General features: G+C 43.6%; 1 protein-coding gene across 1 annotated transcript; it reads right to left on the minus strand.

Moving 5' to 3' along the window:
- Nucleotides 1–99: 99 nt before the first annotated feature.
- LOC115129262 (long-chain-fatty-acid--CoA ligase 1-like) lies at nucleotides 100–27188 on the minus strand. The gene is made up of 21 exons (XM_029659422.2): nucleotides 27096–27188; nucleotides 16739–16965; nucleotides 16106–16220; nucleotides 15954–16018; nucleotides 13528–13629; nucleotides 13252–13351; nucleotides 12909–13084; nucleotides 12627–12659; nucleotides 12468–12519; nucleotides 12248–12321; nucleotides 11364–11441; nucleotides 11051–11185; nucleotides 10801–10935; nucleotides 10578–10673; nucleotides 10109–10181; nucleotides 9787–9875; nucleotides 9377–9493; nucleotides 8275–8418; nucleotides 3710–3811; nucleotides 3291–3362; nucleotides 100–3171 (listed from the first exon to the last, which is right to left on the minus strand). The coding sequence occupies exons 1-21, from the start codon at nucleotides 27127–27129 to the stop codon at nucleotides 3031–3033; spliced, it is 2160 nt and encodes a 719-aa protein (XP_029515282.1). The 5' UTR covers nucleotides 27130–27188; the 3' UTR covers nucleotides 100–3030.

Consider the following 27188-nt stretch of genomic DNA (forward strand, 5'->3'; position numbering starts at 1 on the left):
TGGTGCCCTCTACTGGATCGGATGACTGGATCCATCAGACAAAACACTCATGTACGGATGGTTAGAACTACTGCCATTTTAAATAAATACACAAATCTGTTAATTGGGAACAGTTTTCCCCCTGAAAATCTATATTTATTTTTTACAAAACAAACAAATCCAAGACAACATAGTAGTCGAAATAATACATCAACACCAAGTTTAAACTATGCAATATTTCATATTAGCTACACTGTTTTTTATCACTCAATTTTCACAAGTATGTGGTACATTTTGAAAACTCTAAGAACACTTTCAACTGACTGAGTAGAATAAACATAACCACAATCACAAGTTCACTGCACCAAATCACTCAATTCAGATACATATTCAATCTATCCATCTGCTTTCAAAATGCAATATTCACTTTACTTTTGATATGATTTTTTTGTCTTTCGTTAACAATCACAAACTACTGAACCAAAAATGTGTAATTCACATATATAGTTTGATAACTGGTTAAAACTAGAAATGTGTATCTTGTATTTTTTGCCATTTGATTAAATGGTAGTTAAAATAATTCAATTGTGAGTATAACATTATCTGATGTATTGGGGACTAAACTAAATGTGCTCATACTATTTAATGGAAAACTTTGATTTAGCATAAATGAGTCAGTGGTGAAAGATGTGTGAAACCCCAATGAATGCAAAATCAAAGGTTCTGAACATAAGATAGGGGCATTACAAGTGTTATCAGTTTGAGTTTTGAAAATAGACCACTTACATCTAAGAAATGTGCCAAATTGATTGAAAACTGTAAATCACATACCATCTGATGACACATGTGAAACAGGTTGTGCACATGAATCAAATAACACCACAACGTAATAAAAAGAGCTAAACAATTCAATAAAATAATTCATTTGAATGACTTTTTCCCCACACAAATAATTTACACATATTGTATACCTTACAAAGATTGTCTGTAGAAAGTCTAAATTCAAATGCATCTAAAGTAATGGTGTTGAACGAAATGAATAAGATGCTATAGTCCTTCCCAAGATTACATTGAACATTTTTACAATCATGGTTCTCGATCTCAAGCTTTCACATCATTGAACCCCTGAAGAACTATGCAAACAAAAACACATCCCCTATATAGATAAATATCTATATATATCTAAGAAAGAAAAAAAATCACATTTAGGCTTTAGTGTTTAGGTGTTTGTGTTGGAGGGTGTTCTGGAAAGTGAGAACATGTAGCCCTGAGAGTTGCAGTACAAAAGGAGGAGATGCCTGAGAACTCAGCACAAACCACTACTTCATTTGATGCTGATGCTTCATTCTGCAATAGTTGCAGGAGTCCATAAAAAAAACACTCCTTAGGATAACACACATTCATGTATTGATACATCTTAACCTGAAAAAAACATTCCTGAAATGATTTATTATGCAATACAAATCATTACCCTATAGCAGGGGTCTCTAATTACATTCATCCACATGCCAATTTGTTTCTTGAGCGGATGGTTGGGGTGCCAGAACATAATTACAAATAATTTGTAAAATGCAAATTGACTGGAAGAATCCGAAACAGACAAAAACAATAATTTCAACCCTTGATTACATTGGAATATGACCACATATTTATTCATGGTAATACTTTGAAACAGCTTTTCTAAATTAAAATCACTTTGGAGATGATTCTGCCCCCCACCCCACTCCCAAAAATAAAATTGTGGAAATGTGTATTTGTTTGCTCAGAAAACTTGTCGGGACACCTATTGGGGTTACCCAGCCCTATAGAGTGGTAGATTTTCTACAGGTAGGCATGTATCCTAAGATATATTTCCCCTTTACACGGTTTCACCATCCCTTAAAGCCTATGATAACATCCAAAAGTCTTAGTTGGAATACATTGTATGTTTGCAGAAGTTATATATCTCTAAGGCCCTAAAAATGACCAAAGACTCCAGCCACCCAAGTCATAGACCTATCTCTGCTACCGCACGGCAAGCAGTACTGGAGCGCCAAGTCTAGGACCTGAAGACTCCTTAACAGCTCCTAACCCCAAGCCATAAGACTGCTAAAGAGTTAAATCAAATGACTACCCGGACGATATGCATTGACCCCCTTATTTATTACTATTTTTTGCACTGACTCTCTTGCACAGGCTCCATGTACACTCACTAGACTCGAACCACACACACACACAAACATACATACATACACACACAGAGACGCCACATGCACACAAGCGCTGCTGCTATTCTGTTTATTATCTATGCATAGGCACTTTACCCCTACCTAAACGTACCGATTACCTTAATTACCTCGACTAACCCTGTACCCATGCACATTGACTCTTGACCTTGTATATAGCCTTGTTATTGTTATTTCTATTGTATTACTATTTTTCCTTTAGTTTATTTAGCAAAGTTTTCATACTTAAAAAAAAAAACTTGGCATCATTGGTTAAGGGCTCTTAAGTAAGCATTTCACAGTAAGATCTACCTACACCTGTTGTATTTGACGCATGTAAAACGTGATTTGATTAGTAATATACATGATGGCACTGGACCGTGGTGGTTTACTGGTACCTCATTCACTTGACCTATTGAACATCACCAATTGACAACTAAGATGACTGACGTGCTCACAATACTCAACTAGTAGCAAGATAGATAGACAAGCTTTGGAAAAGGAAGCCCTGAAAAATGAGAGCCAGGTGTGTCGTTTGTTCTGTACACGAGAAGACTAATGAGGTATGGTATCATTTACTGACAGTTGCTATATACCAGTATATGGTATTATTTACAGTACTGATGCTATGTGGTATCATTTACTGACAGTTGAGGGTGACATCAAGAACAGTTTATTCTTCCCTAATGATCCTATTGTGTTTTGTTCCTATTCAGACAGAGAGCAACTGGTCATACAGGGTAAAGTGTATCCATAGACCAGGCCTCACAGACATGTCCTCAATCAGTTTCATAGAAGACCTCTTCTACCAGCTCTGGTTACACCCTACCTTCCGTCCTCCCACTGTTCACATCTTGATCTTGGAGTACAGTTTGTCGATCTGCTCCCTGAAGTAGTTCCGGAGTTCTGCTCTCTTGGCTTTCAGGGTGGGAGTGAGAAGTCCATTTTGGATAGAGAACATCTCTGTGAACAGGGTGATGTCCTTCACCTGATCAAAACAAGAGACATGAAACAGATAACAGTTATGTTCTCTAGTTAAGACCTGATATGTAATCAAACAGACTGTTAATATTCTCTCAAATATTTTGTCTAAGACTAACCCTTTACCTGCTCAAAAGATTTCAGACCACTGTCTTTTCCTAGTTTCAAGATGTCTTCCAAGATGGCCTTCTTTACATCCTACAGAGACAAAAACACTTCATTTCAACAGTGTGAATTCTCCAACATATTCAAGTCAATGTTCTATATCAGGGAGGGGCAACTAGCGGCCTGCTACCCTCCCTTTTGTAGGTCCGCAGCTCAACCCCCCCCCCCCCCCGAATTAAAAATAAATAAATCTGCAGTTTCTCTTATGTCAGTCACAATTCAATTAACATTTTTTGATTGTTAAGTTAGTCTAGCCAGCTATCATGGTCCAACTACAGACCAGGGGATCCACATTGACATCCCTCTTCTATATGGAACGAGACTGTTGAAAATATATCAAGTCTAAATTGTGAATCGGTGCAGATGGTCAGTGGTCCTACCATGTTGTTGCATAGGTCTCCGTAGGATCCCTCCAGTCCTCTCTTCTTGGCCCAGCCAGGAAGGAAGTCAGGATCTGGCACAATGATGGCTACTAGGCATGCCTGGAGGAGAAAAACAACATTATAGCTGAGGGCTGTGCATTCTCACTCTGTCCACCTCATTTCCCAATGTTGCCATGAGCACAGCCAAACACGGAAGTGAAGGATTCGACTCCCACTTTACTTCCCTACTGCAGTGTGCCAGTGGCAAACTTGTCAAGAGTAAATTCTTTGAAAGAGTCAATTTATAGAGTATAAAAGTAAACAAGTGTATAAGTGTAATTTAATCTTTTTTTTTTTTAATTCAAGTTCACTAACGTTAGCTAGACCTACTAGTAGGCTAGGTCTGTTGTGATAAAGTAAGTTGTGTCAGAGTTAAGGCCCGGGCCATCCACCAAGCCAATAACGATAACTAACGATAAATTACAGGCTATATAACTATAAAACATTGGTGAGCATCCCCACTAGAGGAATGTTTATCCTTTTACATTGCTACACCTGTCAATCAACTGATCAACGCATCTACTGCACACTTCCTATTAATAAGGAGGTAACACAGATACTGGTTCAGACCATTCAGTGCTTTCATGGTGTGTTCATCGTCAGTGACAACGGCAAATAATACTTCAATGTACAGTGCATTCGGAAAGAATTCAGACATGGACTTTTTCCACATTTTGTTACATTACAACCTTATTCTAAAATGTATTTAATAATTGTTTCCCTCCTCAATCTATAAACAATACCCCGTAATGACAAATCAAAAACGTGGTTTAGACATTTTTAATTTACACAAGTATTCATACCCTTTGCTATGAGACTCAAAATTGAGCTCAGGTGGATCCTGTTTCCATTGATCATTCTTGAGATGTTTCTACAACTTGGGAGTCCACCGGTGGTAAATTCAATTGATTGGACATGATTTAGAAAGGCACACACCTGTCTATATAAGGTCCCACTGTTGACAGTGCAGGTCAGAGCAAAAACCAAGCCATGAGGTCGAAGGAATTGTCTGCAGAGCCCCCGAGGCAGGATTGTGTTGAAGCACAGATCTGGGGAAGGGTATCAAAAACATGTCTGCAGCATTGAAGGTTCCCAAGAACACAGTGGCCTCCCTCATTCTTAAATGGAAGACTTTTGGAACCAACGAGACTCTTCCTAGAGCTGGCCACCCGGCCAAACAGGTGACCAAGAACCCGATGGTCACTCTGACAGAGCTCCAGAGTTCCTCTGTGGAGATGGGAGAACCTTCCAGAAGGACAACTGTCTCTGCAGAACTCAACCAATCAGGCCTTTATGGTAGAGCGGCATGACGGAAGCGACTCCTCAGTAAAAGGCACATGACAGCCCGCTTGGAATCTACCAAAAGTTACCTAAAGGACTCAGATCATGAGAAACAAGATTCTCTGGTCTCATGAAACCAAGATTGAACTCTTTGGCCTGAATGCCAAGTGTCACGTCTGGAGGAAACCTGGCACCATTCGGTGAAGCATGGTGGTGGCAGCATCATACAGTGGGGATGAAAATAGCTGTGCAGTGACACTCTCTGCCCAACCGGACAGAGCTTGAGAGGATCTGCAGAGAAGAATGGGAGAATCTCCTCAAATACATGTGTGCCAAACTTATAGCATCATAACCAAAAAGACTTGAGGCTGTAATCACGACCAAAGTTGCTTCAACAAAGACCTAAGAAAATGGTCTCAATACTTAGGAAAATGTGATACTTCCGGAAGGGGTTTAAATACATTTGCAAACATTTCTAAAAACCTGTTTTCGCGTTGTCATTATGTATTGTCCATAGCCGACGTCACTGCTGTTTACAGCCTAACTTGAATAACCGCTCACACCTCCTGTTGTTTCATGTCAAAATAACGGCAGAGGCAAACAGCTTCGACCTGGTCATGTAACCATTTGGATCAGTTTTGGTCTATTCTGGACAGTTTAGGTCAGAAAGGTACATTAGGACACTCAAGGTGTTGTCAGGATGCAGTGTTAAGACAGACCTACTATAAGATAATATGGCCTACTACAGGATAACCTGCATCTCTCCTCCAACAGCTTGAAGAAAATAAGTCGAAATAAGTGTCCAACAAGCTTTTGTAGTGTGGGTTTTCCTGGGACCCACAAGATGTAGGAGGATTTGCCGTGGCAGCGGAGAAGCCAGGTGCGTAAATGCTCTACAGAACAATGAAGACAGACAGGTGCGTAAATGCTCTACAGAACAATGAAGACAGACAGGTGCGTAAATGCTCTAAAGAACAATGAAGACAGACAGGTGCGTAAATGCTCTACAGAACAATGAAGACAGACAGGTGCGTAAATGCTCTACAGAACAATGAAGACAGACAGGTGCGTAAATGCTCTACAGAACAATGAAGACAGACAGGTGCGTAAATGCTCTACAGAACAATGAAGACAGACAGGTGCGTAAATGCGCTACAGAACAATGAAGACAGACAGGTGCGTAAATGCGCTACAGAACAATGAAGACAGACAGGTGCGTAAATGCTCTACAGAACAATGAAGACAGACAGGTGCGTAAATGCTCTACAGAACAATGAAGACAGACAGGTGCGTAAATGCTCTACAGAACAATGAAGACAGACAGGTGCGTAAATGCTCTACAGAACAATGAAGACAGACAGGTGCGTAAATGCTCTACAGAACAATGAAGACAGACAGGTGCGTAAATGCTCTACAGAACAATGAAGACAGACAGGTGCGTAAATGCTCTACAGAACAATGAAGACAGACAGGTGCGTAAATGCTCTACAGAACAATGAAGACAGACAGGTGCGTAAATGCTCTACAGAACAATGAAGACAGACAGGTGCGTAAATGCTCTACAGAACAATGAAGACAGACAGGTGCGTAAATGCTCTACAGAACAATGAAGACAGACAGGTGCGTAAATGCTCTACAGAACAATGAAGACAGACAGGTGCGTAAATGCGCTACAGAACAATGAAGACAGACAGGTGCGTAAATGCGCTACAGAACAATGAAGACAGACAGGTGCGTAAATGCTCTACAGAACAATGAAGACAGACAGGTGTGTAAATGCTCTACAGAACAATGAAGACAGACAGGTGCGTAAATGCTCTACAGAACAATGAAGACAGACAGGTGCGTAAATGCTCTACAGAACAATGAAGACAGACAGGTGCATAAATGCTCTACAGAACAATGAAGACAGACAGGTGCGTAAATGCGCTACAGAACAATGAAGACAGACAGGTGCGTAAATGCGCTACAGAACAATGAAGACAGACAGGTGCGTAAATGCGCTACAGAACAATGAAGACAGACAGGTGCGTAAATGCTCTACAGAACAATGAAGACAGACAGGTGCGTAAATGCTCTACAGAACAATGAAGACAGACAGGTGCGTAAATGCGCTACAGAACAATGAAGACAGACAGGTGCGTAAATGCTCTACAGAACAATGAAGACAGACAGGTGCGTAAATGCTCTACAGAACAATGAAGACAGACAGGTGCGTAAATGCTCTACAGAACAATGAAGACAGACAGGTGCGTAAATGCTCTACAGAACAATGAAGACAGACAGGTGCGTAAATGCTCTACAGAACAATGAAGACAGACAGGTGCGTAAATGCTCTACAGAACAATGAAGACAGACAGGTGCGTAAATGCTCTACAGAACAATGAAGACAGACAGGCTAGAGATGTAGCCTCTCACCTAAATTAGAAGCATATGCATATTAGCCCATACTTCATAAGCTCAATGTTAAGCTTAATACTGCAATGAATAGCCAGTCGATTTACACAGCAAAATAAAAAAATACTTTATCGGATAAGGAAATCATAGGTTAGGTAAGCCTACACTATGTCCGGCGCCGAGGCGCCGAGGCTGTGGCGTGCCGGGTCATCAGCTTGAAAAGCTACCTTATTGTTTCAGCTTTTTAGGGACAAGAAATCTATCCTACCTAGACTACAACAACACAATGTAATGAAGAACGTTATTGTTTTCAAGTGAGTGCAAACTGTAGTCTAGGCTGTAAACTGCAGTGAATAACCACTACAAAAGCCTGGCGTTTTAAATGCATATTCATTTAGAAATAACTGCATCTAGCCTGCCTGATTGGGCAAGTATTTTTTCTCATCATTTAGCCTACAAGGTCCAGGCACATTAGCAGGACAGTAATATGGCGTATTTTGTCATGATGTATCAACTAACAGAAACATGCTAATGCAGGGATTTCTAGCGGGGTGCATACAAATTATGATAATGCTCAAGCGCGGAGAAAGTTGTATCCATAGGTTCTGCGTTTGGCTTCAGTGCTTTAAAAGCGTTTAAAAAATGAGGTTGATACCAGGGTCGTATTCATTAGGACTAAACGTAGCAAAACGTTTAGCATCTAAAAAAAAAAAGGTTAAAAAAAGGGTGTTTCTTATTGGACAGTGCAGGTAGTACCTCCCAGTTTCAGTCCATTAACTTTCGAATAAATATGACCAAGTAGTATATCCATTTTCCTTATGGACACAGTATCAATCCCTCCTTACCTGTAGGCTGTCCCCATGCACAAAGACCTGGGCCACTGCGTCACTCCTGGTGTAGATATTCTCTATCTTCTCTGGTGCAATGTACTCTCCCTGGGCCAGCTTGAAGATGTGCTTCTTCCTGTCCACAATTCTCAAAGTGCCGTTCTGTACACAAAGATGAGAGATCGTAATAAGAGTGTTATGAAACACTAGGCGGATATAGAGGCTGTATACACACTCGGTGGCCAGTTTATTAGGTACACAAAAATGGATCGCTCCTACTGTGAGTCATGTTGTCGTGGCTTGGTATATATAAAAAGCAGGCATACCGGCATCCAATTACTGTTTGATTGAATGTTAGCATGGGCAAAACAGAAACCCAAGCGGCTTTGAATGTGGTATGATAGTCGGTGCCAGGTGTGCCGGATCCAGTATCTCAGAAACGGCCGCCTTCATGGGCTGTTCACCCAGGACAGTGTCTAGGGTTTACCGAGAATGGTGCGACAAACAAAAAACATCCAGTCAGTGGCAGTCCTGTGGGCGAAAACAGCTTGTTGATGAGAGAGGTTGAAGGAGAATAGCAAGTATTGTGCAAGCTAACAGGCGGACAAATAACGGCGCATTGCAACAGTGGTGTGCAGAACGGCATCTCAGAACGCACAACTTGACGGTCTTTGTCATAGATGGACTATTGAAGCAAACGACCACAGCAGGTTCCACTCCTATCAGCTAAAAACAAGAAGAAGCCCCTCCAGTGGGCACGCCCTCACCAACACTGGACAACTGAGGAGTGGAAGAACGTTGCCTGTTCCGATGAATCTCGGTTGCTGTTGAGTCATGCTGATGGCAGAGTCAGAATTTGGCGTAAGAAGCATGAGTCCATGGCCCATCCTGCCTGGTGTGAATGGTACAGGCTGGTGACGGGTGTACTGCTTTCCAATCTGCAGAAACTGTGTGATGCCACTGCGTCAGCATGGACCAACATCCCTGTGGAACATTTCCCGACTTGTAGAATCCAAGCCCCCCAAAGAATTCAGGCCGTTCTGGATGCACAGAGGGGTCCGACCGGTACTAGATAGGTACCTAATAAACTGGCCTGTGTGTGAGTGAGTTACATACTCACCGGTAACCACTTGCCAATGTCCCCTGTGTGGACCCAGCCATTAGCATCAATGGTCTCCTCCGTCTTCTCTGGGTCCTTCAAGTAGCCCAGAAACACGTTAGCTCCTTTCACACACACCTGGAAAAAAACACACACATCCTATAGACTTAGTGCATGGAGTGTAAAGGGGATATGACCCATTTCAATGTTGATGAGGTAAACACTGCAAATACACAATCTTTACATTCTGAATGCATCCTAAATGGCACTCTATTCCCTTTATAGTGCACTGCTTATGACCAGAGGCCCTTGTCAAAAGTAGTTCACTATAAAGGGAGTAGGGTGCCATTTGTGACAGACTTCAGTAGAGTAACAGCTTCATGTTAAACAGCGCCACTCGGTACCAAGGGCAATGCCAGGCTCCCACCCACCTCTCCCTCTCCATTGGCAGCAAGGTAGTTCATCTCAGCCACATCCACCAGCTTCACCGAGTTACATGGCAAGGGCGCTCCAACATGACCTGGGGAGGGAAGCACAGAAACAGCCCAGACAGAGTTAGCCTCCATAACACAACTAGCCTATGTCCCAAATGGCACCCTATATAGTGCACTACTTTTGACCAGAGCCTTATGGAATAGGGTGCCATACCTCACAGGACCCCCAGGGGGAGTTGGTGACTGGCTATAGTATACAACCTCGGGATGACTAATGTGTGTGACGGTTAATGTAACGGTGGGGAAGTATGTTCGTTACCTGCTGTCCAATCCCCTGGTACTGTCATTGTGCAGCCCGCTGTGCATTCAGTCTGTCCATACCCCTCATACAACTGTTAAAGGAAAATATACTTTTTTGGTACCGTTTCCACTATTTTTTATGTACGATGCAGGACTGGGTCTGTCCTAGACATTGCATGGGAGTCTTGTATTGATAACATACCACTGGATTTCATTCATATCAATACCAAACTGACAGGCACATTTCTACCTGAGAAACTTCAATTGTCTTGAATGGTATGTTAACCATTTACCCATCATGTGACTTTCAGAGCCTGGACCTTGCACTAACTAGTCCGACACAAACGTATAGCCCCTACAATCCACTTTACTGGCCTGGAACACTCATGAGATCCTACAGCTGGGCATCAGTATACCACCACACTACAACCTCCGCTGGCGCTATCCAATCCCAGAATGCACCAGTGGAGAACCTAAGACAGACTCACTTGGCAGCCCAGCGCGGCTCGCAGGAACGTCAGCACCGTGGCAGACACGGGGGCAGCACCTGTTATCATCAGACGCACCCGTCCTCCCAGACTGGCCTACAGGGGGCACCAGCGAATCAGGAGGTCATTAAGATGGCTGGACAAGTTTTAGACATGTTTTACTATGTGCCATTCAGTGATCTGAGAAGCATAGCAGTTCTCTGTCAGGGAGGAGATACAGTACCTGCACTTTCCTAAAGATGAGTTTGTCCCAGATGCTGTCCCTCCTAATGATGCCACTCAGCAGCTCAGCCTCTTTCCTTTTAAAGGCAAAGTCCAGCACCCACCTCTTCAGAGAGGTGTTAGCCTGCCCATAGATCTGAAGACAGGGTATTATGAGGTCAAAATAAAGCAACAACTGTAGTCAACACGAGAGCTGTAGCAGGCAGCAGGGCATTACAGGAAACGTAGTTAGGAGAGTCAGTGTTTCTCACCTTGTCGAACATCCTGTTGAGGAGGCGTGGCACCACAGGAAACACTGTAGGCCTCAAGGTGGTGAGGTCATCCATCAGCAGGCGGATGTCTCCCTGGAAGAAACCAATCCTCCCCCCATGCACCAGAATGACTCCCTGGGGTGAGAGGTCAGAGGTTAGAATAGCACAGAGGTGGAAAGGACAAATGATGTGTAAAACTCAAAACAGGTCTGTAGATATGGGACCATATCTGGAAAAAAAGCATCACGCATTTACTTTGTAGTAGAAGAATTTGAAGGTCACAGCACAAAGATAGGAAAGCATGGATACATACCTCTACAACTCTCTCGAACATATGAGCAAGGGGCAGGTAGGATATATGAACATCGTGGTGGTCTAATATGAGGTGATCCTAAAGGATACACACGCACAACAAAAACACATAGAACAAGGGGAGATAATGAGACCCCCTACAACCACCACCCGCTCAAAAATGTGTGCCAGAGGCAGGTATGACAGCAGTACATCCTCGTGGTTAGGCAGGCAACAGGCCTGGAGCACACAGAACCAGAGGAGAGTAGATGAGAGGACAGAAGCAGGCGGGCCAGAGCAGCACAGAAAGACAGAGACACACCGGGTTAGCATGTTAGCGCTGAAACAGATACACCGGGTTAGCATGTTAGCGCTGAAACAGATACACCGGGTTAGCATGTTAGCGCTGAAACAGATACACCGGGTTAGCATGTTAGCGCTGAAACAGATACACCGGGTTAGCGCTGAAACAGATACACTGGCATTAGCAGAGAGGAAAGAAAGAGGTTCAGAAATAAGTTACAGCACAAATAGCTTAGCAGTAAATGTTGGCACTTGCAAAAAGGAGGTAGAGTAAGACAGACAAGCCAGACACAATAGAGACAAGGTTTCACAGCACAATTTGTCAGACATCAACAGACAGTCCTCATGAGTATGTGGGTATCATATTAGATGGCAAGACAGTGTTTATACATGACTAGGTTGGGCGTAAACATGATATTTGACACCATCTTTCCTCACAATCATTAGCTCGTATGGTTCACATCGACAGGAAACATTTGAATACCAAGGCGCTGAAGTGACTATATCCTGAACTATAGGAGTTAAACTGCGGAGAAGACGATGCACAAACCTATTTGCTCACATATGTGTTAGTCGTAAAAGAACACTGTTCTATTGTTTTACCTCAATGACTTTGATGAAGGCAGAGCAGTTGGAAGCAACATTCCCATGTGTCAGCATGGCTCCCTTTGGGTTCCCTGAGGAAGACAACACAAACATGAGAGACTAGCCTCATACATGTGGACACATTAAACAGCACTCTTCAGATAGAGCCACACAAGAGGGCCATAGAGGCCATCTTAGGACAGTGCTCCATTTGACATTGGATCATATAATGGCGTACCTGTGGTTCCACTGGTGAAGCAGACAACAGCCATGTCTTCAGGACTGGGAGGCTGCAGAGGGCAAAGGGTCACAGGTCAAAGAACTGAATGAATAGAGGTGAAATCAACTTCAATCAATATGGGGCAGGAGGGAGGGACAGATAGGTATCTTTACTCACAACTGGTTGGTGGTGGTGGGCCTTGCCGATAGCCTAGAAGAAGACAACATGAATGAACGTAGCTTGAATATGTAGTACCACAAGCTAGTCTCATGGGACAATACCAGATTGTAGGACTTCAATTGTGGTAAAGACAGACGCAAAACAACACAATTCTAGACTGCGCCTACCTAAAGTCTGCAGTTTAGCACACAAAAGCAAAAGCTCCAAGAATTTGAAGCAAATTTAGTTCCGAAAGTGGTAAAACAGACAGCCAAGTTATAAGTCAGTTTCTCCCCTCACCTCCACTTGGCTCAGGCTGAGAATGTCGATGCCACAGTCCTTCCCCTTGGCCACCAGCTCATCATCAAAGGGCTCCATGAGGATGATGGTTCTGACACGGTGCTCCATGCCAGAGACGCACTCCAGGACCAGCCTGGCCTTCTCAGGAACGTCACACAGTATGCTGGAAATGTTGGCTGTGTGCACGTGTACACACACAGAGAGAGAGAGAGGTAAATAGGGTCAACCGCCAAACCCACAAGAAATTCTCTCTCAACGAGATAAGCTGGGCATACAAAAGCTGATGGAAATATTACAATTGAAATGTATTCTTATTTGAGAGCTTCTCTTGGTTGTTGCTCACCCTTGTCGATGACATAGGCGATGGCCTCAGTGCCCAGAGTGTCATACAGGGGCACAGCCACCAGGGAGAAGGTATAGCAGGCCAGCTCAGCGATGGTCCACTGCAGACACACAGCGCATATGACTCAAACCAGTCTTATATTGCTTCTATAGAGTAATGCCTGTGTAGTATTTACCCCACATGTAGCAGATTCAGAATGAACCAGTTGAACGTGGTTAACATTGTATGTGACTGTCCTATTTCATGACGTACTGCTCTTCAAGTGGTCTTGCTCACCTCTGGTCGGTTCTGAGCGAAGATGCCAATGAACTGGTCTTTGGTTTTAGTGTGTCCCCTGTGGAGCAGCGCTGAGCCCAGGTTCTCTGCCTTCTCTGCTACCTGGGGGTGGAGGGGACACAGCTCGTTATTTAACTCGGCAAGTCAGTTTAGAACAAATTCTTATTTACAATGACGGCCTACCACAGCTAAACCCTAACCCGTAAGACACTGGGCCAATTGTGCACCGTTTTATAGAGGGCACACAGCTCTTTAGTGAAGGGGTGGAGGGCACATAGTTCATTAGGGGAGGAGAGAGAGACAGACAGAGACAGAGAGAGGCCCAGTGTCGTATTCTTTAGGGATGGGGTGGAGGGCACGCAGCTCTTTAGGGATGGGGTGGAGGGCACGCAGCTCTTTAGGGATGGGGTGGAGGGCACGCAGCTCTTTAGGGATGGGGTGGAGGGCACGCAGCTCTTCAGGGATGGGGTGGAGGGCACACAGCTCTTTAGGGATGGGGTGGAGGGCACACAGCTCTTTAGGGATGGGGTGGAGGGCACACAGCTCTTTAGGGATGGGGTGGAGGGCACACAGCTCTTTAGGGATGGGGTGGAGGGCACACAGCTCTTTAGGGATGGGGTGGAGGGCACACAGCTCTTTAGGGATGGGGTGGAGGGCACACAGCTCTTTAGGGATGGGGTGGAGGGCACACAGCTCTTTAGGGATGGGGTGGAGGGCACACAGCTCTTTAGGGATGGGGTGGAGGGCACACAGCTCTTTAGGGATGGGGTGGAGGGCACACAGCTCTTTAGGGATGGGGTGGAGGGCACACAGCTCTTTAGGGATGGGGTGGAGGGCACACAGCTCTTCAGGGATGGGGTGGAGGGCACACAGCTCTTTAGGGATGGGGTGGAGGGCACACAGCTCTTTAGGGATGGGGTGGAGGGCACACAGCTCTTTAGGGATGGGGTGGAGGGCACACAGCTCTTTAGGGATGGGGTGGAGGGCACACAGCTCTTTAGGGATGGGGTGGAGGGCACACAGCTCTTCAGGGATGGGGTGGAGGGCACACAGCTCTTCAGGGATGGGGTGGAGGGCACACAGCTCTTTAGGGATGGGGTGGAGGGCACACAGCTCTTTAGGGATGGGGTGGAGGGGAGCTCTTCAGGGATGGGGTAGAGGGCACGCAGCTCTTTAGGGATGGGGTGGAGGGCACGCAGCTCTTTAGGGATGGGGTGGAGGGCACGCAGCTCTTTAGGGATGGGGTGGAGGGCACGCAGCTCTTTAGGGATGGGGTGGAGGGCACACAGCTCTTTAGGGATGGGGTGGAGGGCACACAGCTCTTTAGGGATGGGGTGGAGGGCACACAGCTCTTTAGGGATGGTGTGGAGGGCACACAGCTCTTTAGGGATGGGGTGGAGGGCACACAGCTCTTCAGGGATGGGGTGGAGGGCACACAGCTCTTCAGGGATGGGGTGGAGGGCACACAGCTCTTCAGGGATGGGGTGGAGGGCACACAGCTCTTCAGGGATGGGGTGGAGGGCACACAGCTCTTCAGGGATGGGGTGGAGGGCACACAGCTCTTTAGGGATGGGGTGAAGGGCACATAGCTCTTCAGGGATGGGGTGGAGGGCACGCAGCTCTTTAGGGACGGGGTGAAGGGCACACAGCTCTTTAGGGATGGGGTGAAGGGCACATAGCTCTTCAGGGAAGGGGTGAAGGGCACACAGCTCTATTTATTTAAACTTTATTTAACTAGGCAAGTCAGTTAAGAACACATTTTTATTTTCAATGACAGCCTGGCAACAGTGGGTTAACTGCCTTGTTCAGGGGCAGAACAACATATTTTGTTTTATCTTGTCAGGTCGGGGATTCGATCTTGCAACCTTTCGGTTACTAGTTCAACGCTTTAACAACTAGGCTACCTGCCGCCCCATGGGAGGGTGGGGGAGGGCAAACAGCTCTTTAGGGAAGGGGTGAAGGGCACACCGCTCGTTAGGTAGTTAATGATACACACTCCATGACTCAGCAAAACACCTGGGACATATTCATTAGTACACACTGTAGCAAAACATTTTGCGGTGGAAAATTATTTAGCAAGAACGGTTTCTTATTGGACAAGTTCAGGTAGTCCCTCTCTGTTTGGTGTCTAGTGAATATGACTCTGCGGTCTCAGAGGAGAGGGGGAACACTAGGAAGAGTGACAGAGGACTAAGTTCCTCACTGGGGGAGGGGAATCCCTTGTGGTTTGGATGGGAGTGGCTGGCTTCCTGTTTAAATAGAGCACTCAGACACACCACGGGGCCTTGTAGACTATCTAATTATGATAGAATAGTGCACCAAACAATCTTTGACTGCCTAAAACTACATTTGGTATAAGATCTAACCAGAAATATATTAATCATACTATAAAAAGAGAAAGTGACAGATGAATGTTGTTGTCCTACCTCGGAGTATGACAGCCACTCATAGGACTGGCTTGGTTGTCTTGCTCCAAGACAGGGACCATTGTCTAGTGGAAAACACACAATGAACATTTCAAATCACCTCAACGTCATAGTACGTCAAGTCTACATAAGGTGCTTAGCGAGACACTCACTGGAGACCCGTGCGCCCCGGAGGAAGAACTCATACATGGTCTTGGCGTCGTTGTACAGGTGGGTCATGTATTTGTCGCTGTCCATCAGCGCTGACCGGCGGGCATACTCTCCTCCCTGACAGGAAACACAATAAACAGCCATCATACAGGCGACTAGCTCACTGTCTGACTACAATAGGTATGCACCAAAGACGTCGGCACAAACACCAAGATTTAAAACTGAGGAACTCCTCTGTGTGCTAATAGTATAATGACTAGTGGTGGAGAAGGTTGTTCATTGTGCTCATCCATCCGGTTCTTTTCCGAGTCATTTCTGTTTGTGTGAAGCATTGTGTTTACTCACTCAAGTATAGCTACACACGCATCAAACTAAGCTGGCCAACGCCTTTTCTGGGCCAAGTGTGGTGGGTACGCTCCACCCATGACATAATGCCTCTCAGGCTGGCATATTCAGCCCTTACTATGACTCATGAAGTGAGGTTTTACTTGAAGAGGCTAACTTGATGCAGGGCTGAAAGTAACGAGAAAAAACGCGTACCTCTTTACACATAATGATACTTTCAGGCATTGCCACGTCATACAGAAAGCATGCCATGTCCTCTACAATAGCAGGTCGGTGCCTACTCTCCTTACCGGAACCTCGACGGACTGCATTTTCAGGTCGCATGGTGGCTTCAGGGCCTTGGGCCGGGTGGTGTACCAGTAGGTTGTGAGAGCAGCAAATGCCCCCACACCCACCAACGTGTGTGTGGACAGACTGCGCAGGTACTGCCGCACCTCATCCAGCTCGGGGAAGCGCAGCTGATTCAGGAGCTGCTGGGCTTGCATGGTTGGGCCTTTGCTAGCGTCTGTCTGTCTGTCTGTCTGTTGGGAAGAAGAGGCATTGTTAAATTAACATAGTCACGTACTATGTCCTAAACCATCAAACAAATTTCCTCCTGGTGGGAAATCAAATCATTAATAAATCGAATCATAATCCGTATCCTAAAAAGGTCCATTTCTATGTTAGTTAGCTACTAGCTTAACATGTACTAAGCAGGGAACACTGGTTGTGAAATTAAATCAATGTTTGTCACGTGCGCCGAATTCACCTTACAGTGAAATGCTGAATACAACAGGTGTAGACCTTACAGTGAAATGCTGAATACAACAGGTGTAGACCTTACAGTGAAATGCCGAATACAACAGGTGTAGACCTTACAGTGAAATGCCGAATACAACAGGTGTAGAACTTACAGTGAAATGCTGAATACAACAGGTGTAGAACTTACAGTGAAATGCTGAATACAACAGGTGTAGAACTTACAGTGAAATGCCGAATACAACAGGTGTAGAACTTACAGTGAAATGCTGAATACAACAGGTGTAGAACTTACAGTGAAATGCTGAATACAACAGGTGTAGAACTTACAGTGAAATGCTGAATACAACAGGTGTAGAACTTACAGTGAAATGCTTACTTACAGACTAACCAATAGTACAAAAAAGGTATTAGGTGAACAATAGGTAAGTCAAAATGTTTTAAAAAACAGTAAAAAAAGACCGTGACAAATAACAGTAGCGAGGCTATATACAGACACCGGTTAGTCAGGCTGATTGCGGTAGTATGTACATGTAGATATCCATATGCTACTCTATATTTAAAAGATCATACTCTCGCTGTAAACATTCTCAGGTTTGAAATTCCCATGGCATGATTTCAGCATTCATTCACTAATAGCTAGTCTTATCCTCTGTGTGATACTACTAGTCTGTAGAACAATGGGTTCACTATGCTCTCCAATAACCCGCTCTCTTTCTTTCTCTAGTAATAGGTAGGGACAGGAACATTTATCAGTGTTGTCATGAAAACACCCAGAGCAGAGGGTCCTTTATAGTGAGTGTAGGGTTGTGGTTCTATTGAACTTTGGAGCAGATAGTGGCCTACATCCCAGCGACCAAGGTAGATTAACCCACTAGAGTCTAAACTTGCCTAAACCTGGGGGGGGCTACTAAACCAACATATGGAATTGCTTTAAGACGCCATCAGGTATCGAAAATATTTGATGAAACATAACTTGAATTACGATCATGTCTCTTCGACCAGATTTCCTCAAATAAAAGTTCACTTTTAGCTGAATTCCCGATTATTATTTTTTGTTGCCAAAAAACAGTGCATTCAGAAAGTATTCAGACCCCTTTACTTTTTACACATTTTGTTACGTTAGAGCCTTATTCTAAAAACTTTTTTTTTTAATTCCCCTAATCAATCTACACACAATACCCCATGATGATAAAGCAAATAAAGTTATTTCTAAGTATTCAGACCCTTTGCTATGAGACTCGAAATTGAGCTCAGGTGCATCCTGTTTCCATTGATCATCCTTAAGATGTTTCTACAACTTGATTGGAGAACACCGGTGGTAAATTCAATTGATTGGACATGATTTGGAAAGGCACACACACCTGTCTATTTAAGTTCCCACAGTTGACAGTGCATGTTCATAGCAAAAACCAAGCAATGAGGTCAAAGGAATTGTCCGTAGAGCTCCAAGACAAGACAAGATTGTGTGGAGGCAGAGATCTGGGGAAGGGTACCAAAATATTTCTGCAGCATTGAAGGTCCCCAAGAACACAGTGGCCTCCATCATTCTTAAATGGAAGAAGTTTGGAACCACCAAGACTCTTCTTAGAGCTGGCCACCTGGGCCAAACTGAGCAAACGGGGGAGAAGGGCCTTGGTCAGGGAGGTGACCAAGAACCCGATGGTCACTCTGACGGAGCGCCAGAGTTCCTGTGTGGAGATGGGAGAAGCTTCCATTAGGACAACCATCTCTGCAGAACTCCACCAATCAGGCATTAATGGTAGAGTGGCCAGACAGAAGCCACTCCTCAGTAATAGGCATGACAGCCTGCTTGGAGTTTGCCAAAAAGGCACACAAAGGACTCTCAGACCATGAGAAACAAGTTTCTCTGGTCTGATGGAACCAAGATTGAACTCTATGGCCTGAATGCCAAGTGTCACATCTGGAGGAAAACTGTCACCATCCCTACGCTGAAGCATGGTGGTGGCAGCATCATGCTGTGGAGATGTTTTTCAGCTGCAGATACTGGGAGACTTGTCAGGATCGAGGGAAAGATGAATGGAGCAAAGTACAGAGAGATCCTTGATGAAAACCTGCTCCATAGTGCTCAGAACTTCGAAGGTTCACCTTCCAACAGGACAACGACCCTAAGCACACAGCCAAGACAATGCAGGAGTGGCTTCGGGACAAGTCTCTGAATGTCTTTGAGTGGCCCAGCCAGAGCCGGACTTCAACCTGATCAAACATCTGTTGAGACCTGAAAATATCTGTGCAGCGATGCTCCCCATCCAACCTGACAGAGCTTGAGAGGATCCGCAAAGAGGAACTGGAGAAACTCCCCAAATACAGGTGTACCAAGCTTGTAGCATTGTACCCATGAAGATGCGAGGCTGTAATCGCTGTCAAAGGTGCTTCAACAAAGTACTGAGTAAAGGGTCTGAATATTTAGGAAAACATGATATATCCGGAGGGGGGGGGGGGGGGGGGGGCTAAAATACATTTGCAAACATTTCTAAAACCTGTTTTCGCTTTGTCATTATGGGGTAGTGTGTGTAGATTGATGAGGGGGCTGTAAACGTAACAAAATGTGGAAAAGGTCAAGGGGTCTGAATACTTTACGAATGCACTGTCACAAACACACATATTTAATAAACTTCGAGGGGCCCCAAAAATTATAATAAATTGCGGGCGGCCTGTTGCCGCCCTCTTGCCAACACAGTGATTCAATCCACATCAGTTAGCTAGATAAAGCAGTTATCTAGATAAAGTGTTTCATGTTAACGCCAACAGCCCTGGGTTCAGAATATGGAGGTGATGGTCCCCATGCAGTGCCAGCAGTGGATCATGCCTAGCAGGCAGGAGGAATGTGTGCCTTTGACGTAACCCTATAGGACCAACATGACTTCTCACCTACTTCTTCTGTCTATTATTGTCCCATGCATTTATTCTCAGACTGTTACACGCAGACACATCACCTGCTGCTAGAAAGATACACAACACAAGGAGGACAAGTCTTGTCAGGCCCCACGCTTTCCTGTCAAGTAGGCTATTTGATAGAATTTGAAGACAGTGTGGTGGAAGTGGCATAATAACGGACTGACCAATTTATAACCAAGCCTTACTCTAGTACTTGAGTTTCAGTAAAAAGCCTAACCCTAACCCAATTTATAACCAAGCCTTACTCTAGTACTTGAGTTTCAGTAAAAAGCCTAACCCTAACCCTAACCCAATTTATAACCAAGCCTTACTCTAGTACTTGAGTTTCAGTAAAAAGCCTAACAACCATAAAGCTCTGTCTACATGCTTTCCTTCCCCAGGTTTTACAAGCAGCGTGGAGAGGTTTAAAGAGAGCACCATAGTGTGATGTAAACGCTCAGACGTCCTTCAGATGTCTTTCTCCACAGCAGATATGCAACCAAGAGAGTGTCCTTCTGATCCACAACCCGCCACCAAACAAAACAGGTAGACAATACTGGGGTCTCCGAACTGGTCAAAACTACTGCACTTTCAGCAAATGCAAGTGTACTGTAGTGAGCACAATACTAGTGCCTCCAAGAGTAGCTAGCTGATCCAAAGTGTCACTGATTCAGAGAAGCCACATGTTGCCTATAAATGGTAGAGATAACAGCAACATAGAGGTGGCTGGCCAGTGGCATTACAGTGAGGCCCAAAACTATTTGGACAGTGATCTTAACATAAAAAAATTAAAATCTAACTCATCCTTATTCATGATTATCCGTAATCATGGTAGCATCCACATAAATGTAGAAATCCACATATTATGTTCTTATTTACAATAAAAGTGACTCCAAAATGACACAATACATTATTTATCATTCATTTCTATTGGGCGCAAAATTACCTGAAACAACCTAAAACTGCAAATGCATCCAATAAGTTTGTAGGGACAAAAGCTTTGTAGTCATTGCGTGCCAGGAATATGGGACAAAATACAAAACTTTTTACTACTTTAAATACACATAAGTGAACTTTTCCAAATACTTTTGTTCCCTAAAATGGAGGGGGGGGATATGTACAAAAAGTGCTATAATTTCTAAATGGTTCCCCCGATACGGATGAAAATATCCTCAAATTAAATCTGACAGCGAGTTTGCACTTTAACCTCATAGTCATTGTATAATTTCAAAAGTGCTGGAGTACAGAGCCAAAACAACAACAAATGTGTCACTGTACATACAACACACACACACAGGTTAGAGCGTTGGGCCAGTAACCGAAACGTTTCTAGATGGAATCCCAGAGCTGACAAGGTAAAAATCTGTCATTCTGCCCCTGAACAAGGCAGTTAACCCACTGCTCCCAGGCCGTCATTGTAAATAAGAATTTGTTCTTAACTGACTTGCCTAGTTAAATAAAAATAAATACACACACACACACACGTCTCTAGCTAATCAGAATGAGGGAAAGACATAGGTCTTCTTAGCAGGTCAATATGTCTGTCCTCACAGGTGGCTGGCCAGTGGACAATAGTGCAGGAGCCTATCTGGTCAGATGACAGTTCACAGTGACCAGAGGACAGGTAATATGTCATGTCTCAAAGGTCAGACTCGATGGTCCAACCCCATTGGCCAGAAGCCCCTCAGATATCCGCTGAATGATTACAGGAAGTGGTGATTGAGTGCGTGAAGATATGGTTAAAGATATGGTTAAAGGTTAAAGAAAAATATATATTATAACAGCAGATTTTACTGGGAAAATATTAGTGGAAAGGACAGAGGGATTGTGCTGCTGTTCAATGGATGGGGAGGTGAATTAACTATGTACCACAATGTGTAGGCATATTATTGTGAGGTTACTCGAGGTAACAAGAACTTTGAATAATCTGTTACATCCTGATGGTGACAGACGACATAGATCAAGTAGTACCACTACCAGGCCAAGAACATCAGTCAAGGTCTGGCCAGGGAAGCCATGCATCCAGTCACATTATAGCCTTGTTTGCACTCGCAGGTTTTTCTGCCTTCCAACCAAAAGGTAACCTGAAACCTACTACAGCAGCCCGCCTGACCTCTAAACGTGGCAAGACTGGGAAGTAAAGGATCACCCCATGCCCTATCAGCCAAGCAGACTGAGGGAAGGGAGGGAGGAGCGGGAGTGGAGTTATTTAAAACTAAATGAAGGTTGAACGGAAAATACTGGACAGGGGGTGTGTTGTGTGTTAGTGTGTGTTGGATAGGGGGAGCAACTCCCATTAACATGTAGAACAATTTATGGAGTGTGAGCCATCAGACATCAAGACAGAGACACTGAAGTTCAACTGGAGACTCATGTCAAAGCCTTTGCATTAACACATGGGTTAATCTACAACCCCACAGTTATGGAGTCCTGGTTAATCTCATCACTCATTTACATCATCTTCTTTACTTATGGACATACATCCAGAGCAATGCTTGTTTCAGAGGCGTTGTGACTCATAAGTGACTGGTGGTGAGTGATGTGCGTGTCCTTCAAGCCAAATCTTTTCATTCACTGACTGGGCTTATTTACATGGTAAATTCTACACCTCAGGCTCAGATTATATCATAGTCACTCTCAAAGCACATACTCACTTCACTACTAGTGGCCAAGTCTAAGCAGTAGCACAGTGTCTGGAGTTGACAGATTTTTACCTTGTCAGCTTGAGGGATCTAATCTTGCAACCTTACAGTTAACTAGTCCAACGCTCTAACCACCTGACTCACGAGGAGCCCACCTGTTACGCGAATGCAGTAAGCCAAGGTAAGTTGCTAGCTAGCATAACATTTATCTTATAAAAAACAATCAATCAACGACTGTCGTTGCACCAATGTGTACTTAACCATAAACATCAATGCCGTTCTTAAAATCAATACACAAGTATATATTTTTAACCTGCATATTTAGCTAAAAGAAATCCATGTTAGCAGGCAATATTAACAAGGTGAAATTGTGTCACTTCTCTTGCGTTCATTGCACGCAGAGTCAGGTTATATGCAACAGTTTGGGCCGCCTGGCTCTTTGCCAACTAATTTGCCAGAATTTTACGTAATTATGACATAACATTGAAGGTTGTGCAATGTAACAGGAATATTTAGACTCATGGATGCCACCCGTTAGATAAAATACGGAACATTTGTTTTCGAGGTGATAGTTTCCTGATTTGACCGAAGGCTCGTATTTCTGTGTGTTTATTATAGTGAAGTCTATGATTTGATATTTGATAGAGCAGTCTGTCTGAGGGGTGGTAGGCAGCAGCAGGCTCGTAATAGTCAAAGGTATATGGTTTAGAGAGAAATAGTCGACGCGTTATAATTCCTGTAATAACTTGCGGCTGAACTTGAAAGGGGTTCCTTCGTTATTTTACCGTTCATGTCTTCCATACAGAATGTCTTGATCTATTTCAAATAAGGTCTGTGTTTCGTGCAGGCTTAAACCGCCTTGGCGTTTTGATACCCGTGTAAATCTCACTAGGATAAGGTAACGTTTGTCAAAATATTTTCATAAATCCACTCTACAAAAAAAATGACCTTCGCTTATATTTAGCCCATATTGACCTTGTCCTATGGATATCTACACAGCTATAAAATTGGCAAGGTGGTGTAAGCCTACACAAAACACAGACCTTATTTTAAGTGAATCTAAAAATATCCTATGGAATAAATGAACGAAGGAATGGCTTTTCAGATTTTGCTAGAAGGTGTCATGGGAATTATGACTCGCACTTTGGTAGTCAATTCTTACCATGTCCATTATTAAAATAGGATTTCCTGCATATAGAAAATTATGGTTTTTGTTTTCAACATTCATCACAGGTAACCTAAACTCTATTTTTATTCAAACAGTTGAGAGTATTTGTCTCCTAAGCAGACTCTTCAGTATCATTGTCACTTCAGAGCTGTGTGTGTGTTTTACAGATGGCAGAGAAAAGCAGAGCACCAGTGTGGGACTATTACATGGAATTGGCACCAGGGAAAGCAAGGTGTCTTATTTGTGATAAAGATGTAAGCATGGGGTCAGCAACGGCTAAATAAAAAAATACCACCAACCTGTGGAATCACCTTAAGAACACCCATCCAAAAGCCGATATGTATTATATTAAGTTAAAATAAAAGTGTTCATTGTTCATTCAGTATTGTTGCAATTGTCATTATTACAAAAGGTGTGTATATACAGTGGGGCAAAAAAGTATTTAGTCAGTCACCAATTGTGCAAGTTCTCCCACTTAAAATAATTTGCAAATAAATTCATTAAAAATCCTACAATGTGATTTTCTGGATTTTTTTTCTCTCATTTTGTCTGTCATAGTTGACGTGTACCTATGATGAAAATTACAGGCCTCTCTCATATTTTTAAGTGGGAGAACTTGCACACTTGGTGGCTGACTAAATACTTTTTTGCCCCACTGTATATACACATTTTAAAAATCGGCATATTAATCGGTATCGGCTTTTTTTGTCCTCCAATAATCGCTATCGGCGTTGAAAAATCCTACTCGGTCGACCTCTACTATGATCTTTACTCTATTAGAGGAATTACAGTACTATGAACATTATTCTATTAGAGGAATTACAGTACTATGATCATTACTCTATTGTCACAACTGAATGTGTTTCATAACATGAGGACCCTTTGTATACATGCTAAATGGACTAAAGTAGTAACAACTTGAATGAAAATAATTTCAGCAAGGTCACAACAATGGAGGCCTATGTTTCTGGACAGCTCTGTAAGTAGTAATTGGGGGGGGGGGGGTATTGTGATGTATGGTGCTAATATCATATAATGGAGTCCCAAGCTCTATGCCCACAATCTGTCCCGTCTGGCCTCTCCCAAACATACAAGCACCACATTTTTCAAGACATCTTGGAGTGGGCCCCTTTAGAGGGAGGATGAGAGGAAGAAGTGCCCTCTAAACTCAGAGTCCTAGTTATGCTACATCCTAGGAGGTTTAGGACACCGTCAGTAAGTCCAGGGGTGTATTCAGTATATCTTGCAAAGGAAACCGTTTACTAAACAAACAGAACGAAAACGGGACCTACCTGAATTTGTCCAATAGAAACATTTTGGTTTCTGTTTGGAGTAAACCATTTCTGTTGCAAAACATTTAGCAACAGAATAATCTACATTATAAATACAACCTAGGTTAATGGCTTTCAAATGAATCTGTTCCTGTTCTACAAAGACAAAACAATGTCATTAACACCCAGAATGTCATCTCATCAGCTAGACCCCTCAATCATGAATGCCATAGATTGGACAGAGTGTAGAAACCACTCTAAAGCATCTTTATTTAACTAGGCAAGTCAGTTAAGAACAAATTCTCATTTACATTGACGGCCTAGGAACAGTGGGTTAACTGCCTTCTTCAGGGGAAGAACGACAAATTTTTACCTTGTCAGCTCAGGGATTCGATCTAACAACCTTTTGGTTACTGGCCCAACGCCCTAACCACTTGGCTACCTGCCGCCTGTACTAGGCTACTTGCCACACCTTTATTGGTTAGTGAAGCAACCCCATTGATCAGTCTAGGCTACTTGTGGTCACACTGGATAAGCTTGGATTACCTTTGCCCACCCAGGTTCACTTGGCCAAAGGTTGCAGCAGAACAGACCTCTCTGAGACCATTCCCTTTACATCAGGGGTGTCAAACTCATTCCATGGAGGGCCTAATGTCTTAAGGTTTTTGCTTTTTCTTTTCAATTAAGACCTAGACAACCAGGTGTGGGGAGTTCCTAACTAAATAGTGACCTTAATTCATAAATCACGTACAAGTGAGGAGCGAAAACCCGCAGGCACTCGGCCCACCATGGAACGAGTTCGACATCTGTGCTTTACATCGTCTCAAGACAGGCAACCAGGCCAGAGCAACTCGTTATTGACCAATAAGTTGTTAAAATGTGCAGGTTGTACAGATTTCAATATGCCTATGTTTGCATATTGAAATCTGTACAACCTGCACATTTTAACAATACACCCAGCAACTCGGCAAGTGCAATGGGGAAAACAATGTCCTCACAATAATAGGCTTCAGGGAGGTTTTTGTACCGGAGCACAATGAAAACAATCAACATGATGCTCCAATGACACCGTAAAGGAGTTTAACTGGTCTCACTAAAACTTCTCCAAGAGCAGAGTGTGAAATTACAATAAATTGCATGTGTGTGTGGAGACACACAGGGGAAAGGCAGGATTAATGGGCCGTGCAAGAACCAAAGTGACAGCTGAGCTGGGACCTGTTGAGCCATCCAATGAGGGAGTGTCACCTTTCACCTCAATACCTAATGGTAGAGAGAGGAGAAAAGACCCGACTGCTTCCGATGCAGCCATGGGGTGAGCAGGCAAGGGCGTGCTGTCATTTTTAAAACTCACAGTAAGGAATGCACAACCGAAATACATTAGGAAATGCTAGCTACCAATTTGAACTACAATCAGGAAAAACTGCAATAACCGCTAAGGCACATACAGTTTAGCACATTGATTTGGTTTAATCTAGCTTGAGACACGTTTAATTGATCAATAGCGAAGTAAATTGTTTTTGCTACTAATTAATCTGGATAGGAGTAGCAAGCTTACTATTAACTAACAAATTGACATAGCATTATGAACAACTGTTCCCAGACGTGGCTCTGTCGCTAGCGTGTGTAGCTCTATCTAGCTATTACATTACGTATGGATCCGATCCATTCAAGCCATAAATCAACAAATGCTTATAACGAGGCGATTAAAATCTGCCATCATTCCTCGCTACTATAATAAACAACGTTTATTTCATTGTATATTTTTGGCATTATTAACATTTGCATACATTGTCTGAACGTTTCCATTCATTAATTGAGACATACCGGTATTTCAAGTTAAAGGCGTTGAATAGTCTCATCTATGAAGCATAAATAGCTTTCTAAAATAATCTATCGTAAAAACACGACATAGACAACAATGACAACCTACCTTTGCAGCGCGCCAGCGTTGTGATATTGACCATGCGTCTTGGAGGATGGCAAGTCCACCGTACACCCGGCTCGTGAGGCGACGCTTAGCCAA

The sequence above is a fragment of the Oncorhynchus nerka genome, linkage group LG5, assembly GCF_034236695.1.
Source record: "Oncorhynchus nerka isolate Pitt River linkage group LG5, Oner_Uvic_2.0, whole genome shotgun sequence".
Taxonomy (NCBI): domain Eukaryota; kingdom Metazoa; phylum Chordata; class Actinopteri; order Salmoniformes; family Salmonidae; genus Oncorhynchus; species Oncorhynchus nerka.

Coding starts and splice junctions, on each gene's coding strand:
- LOC115129262 (XM_029659422.2), bottom strand. CDS start 27,129: ATGGTCAATATCACAACGCTGGCGCGCTGCAAAG. Junction 16,019..16,105: donor CCGGGGCGCACGGGTCTCCA/GTGAGTGTCTCG, acceptor GTTTTCCACTAG/ACAATGGTCCCTGTCTTGGA. Junction 12,520..12,626: donor CCCACCACCACCAACCAGTT/GTGAGTAAAGAT, acceptor TGCCCTCTGCAG/CCTCCCAGTCCTGAAGACAT.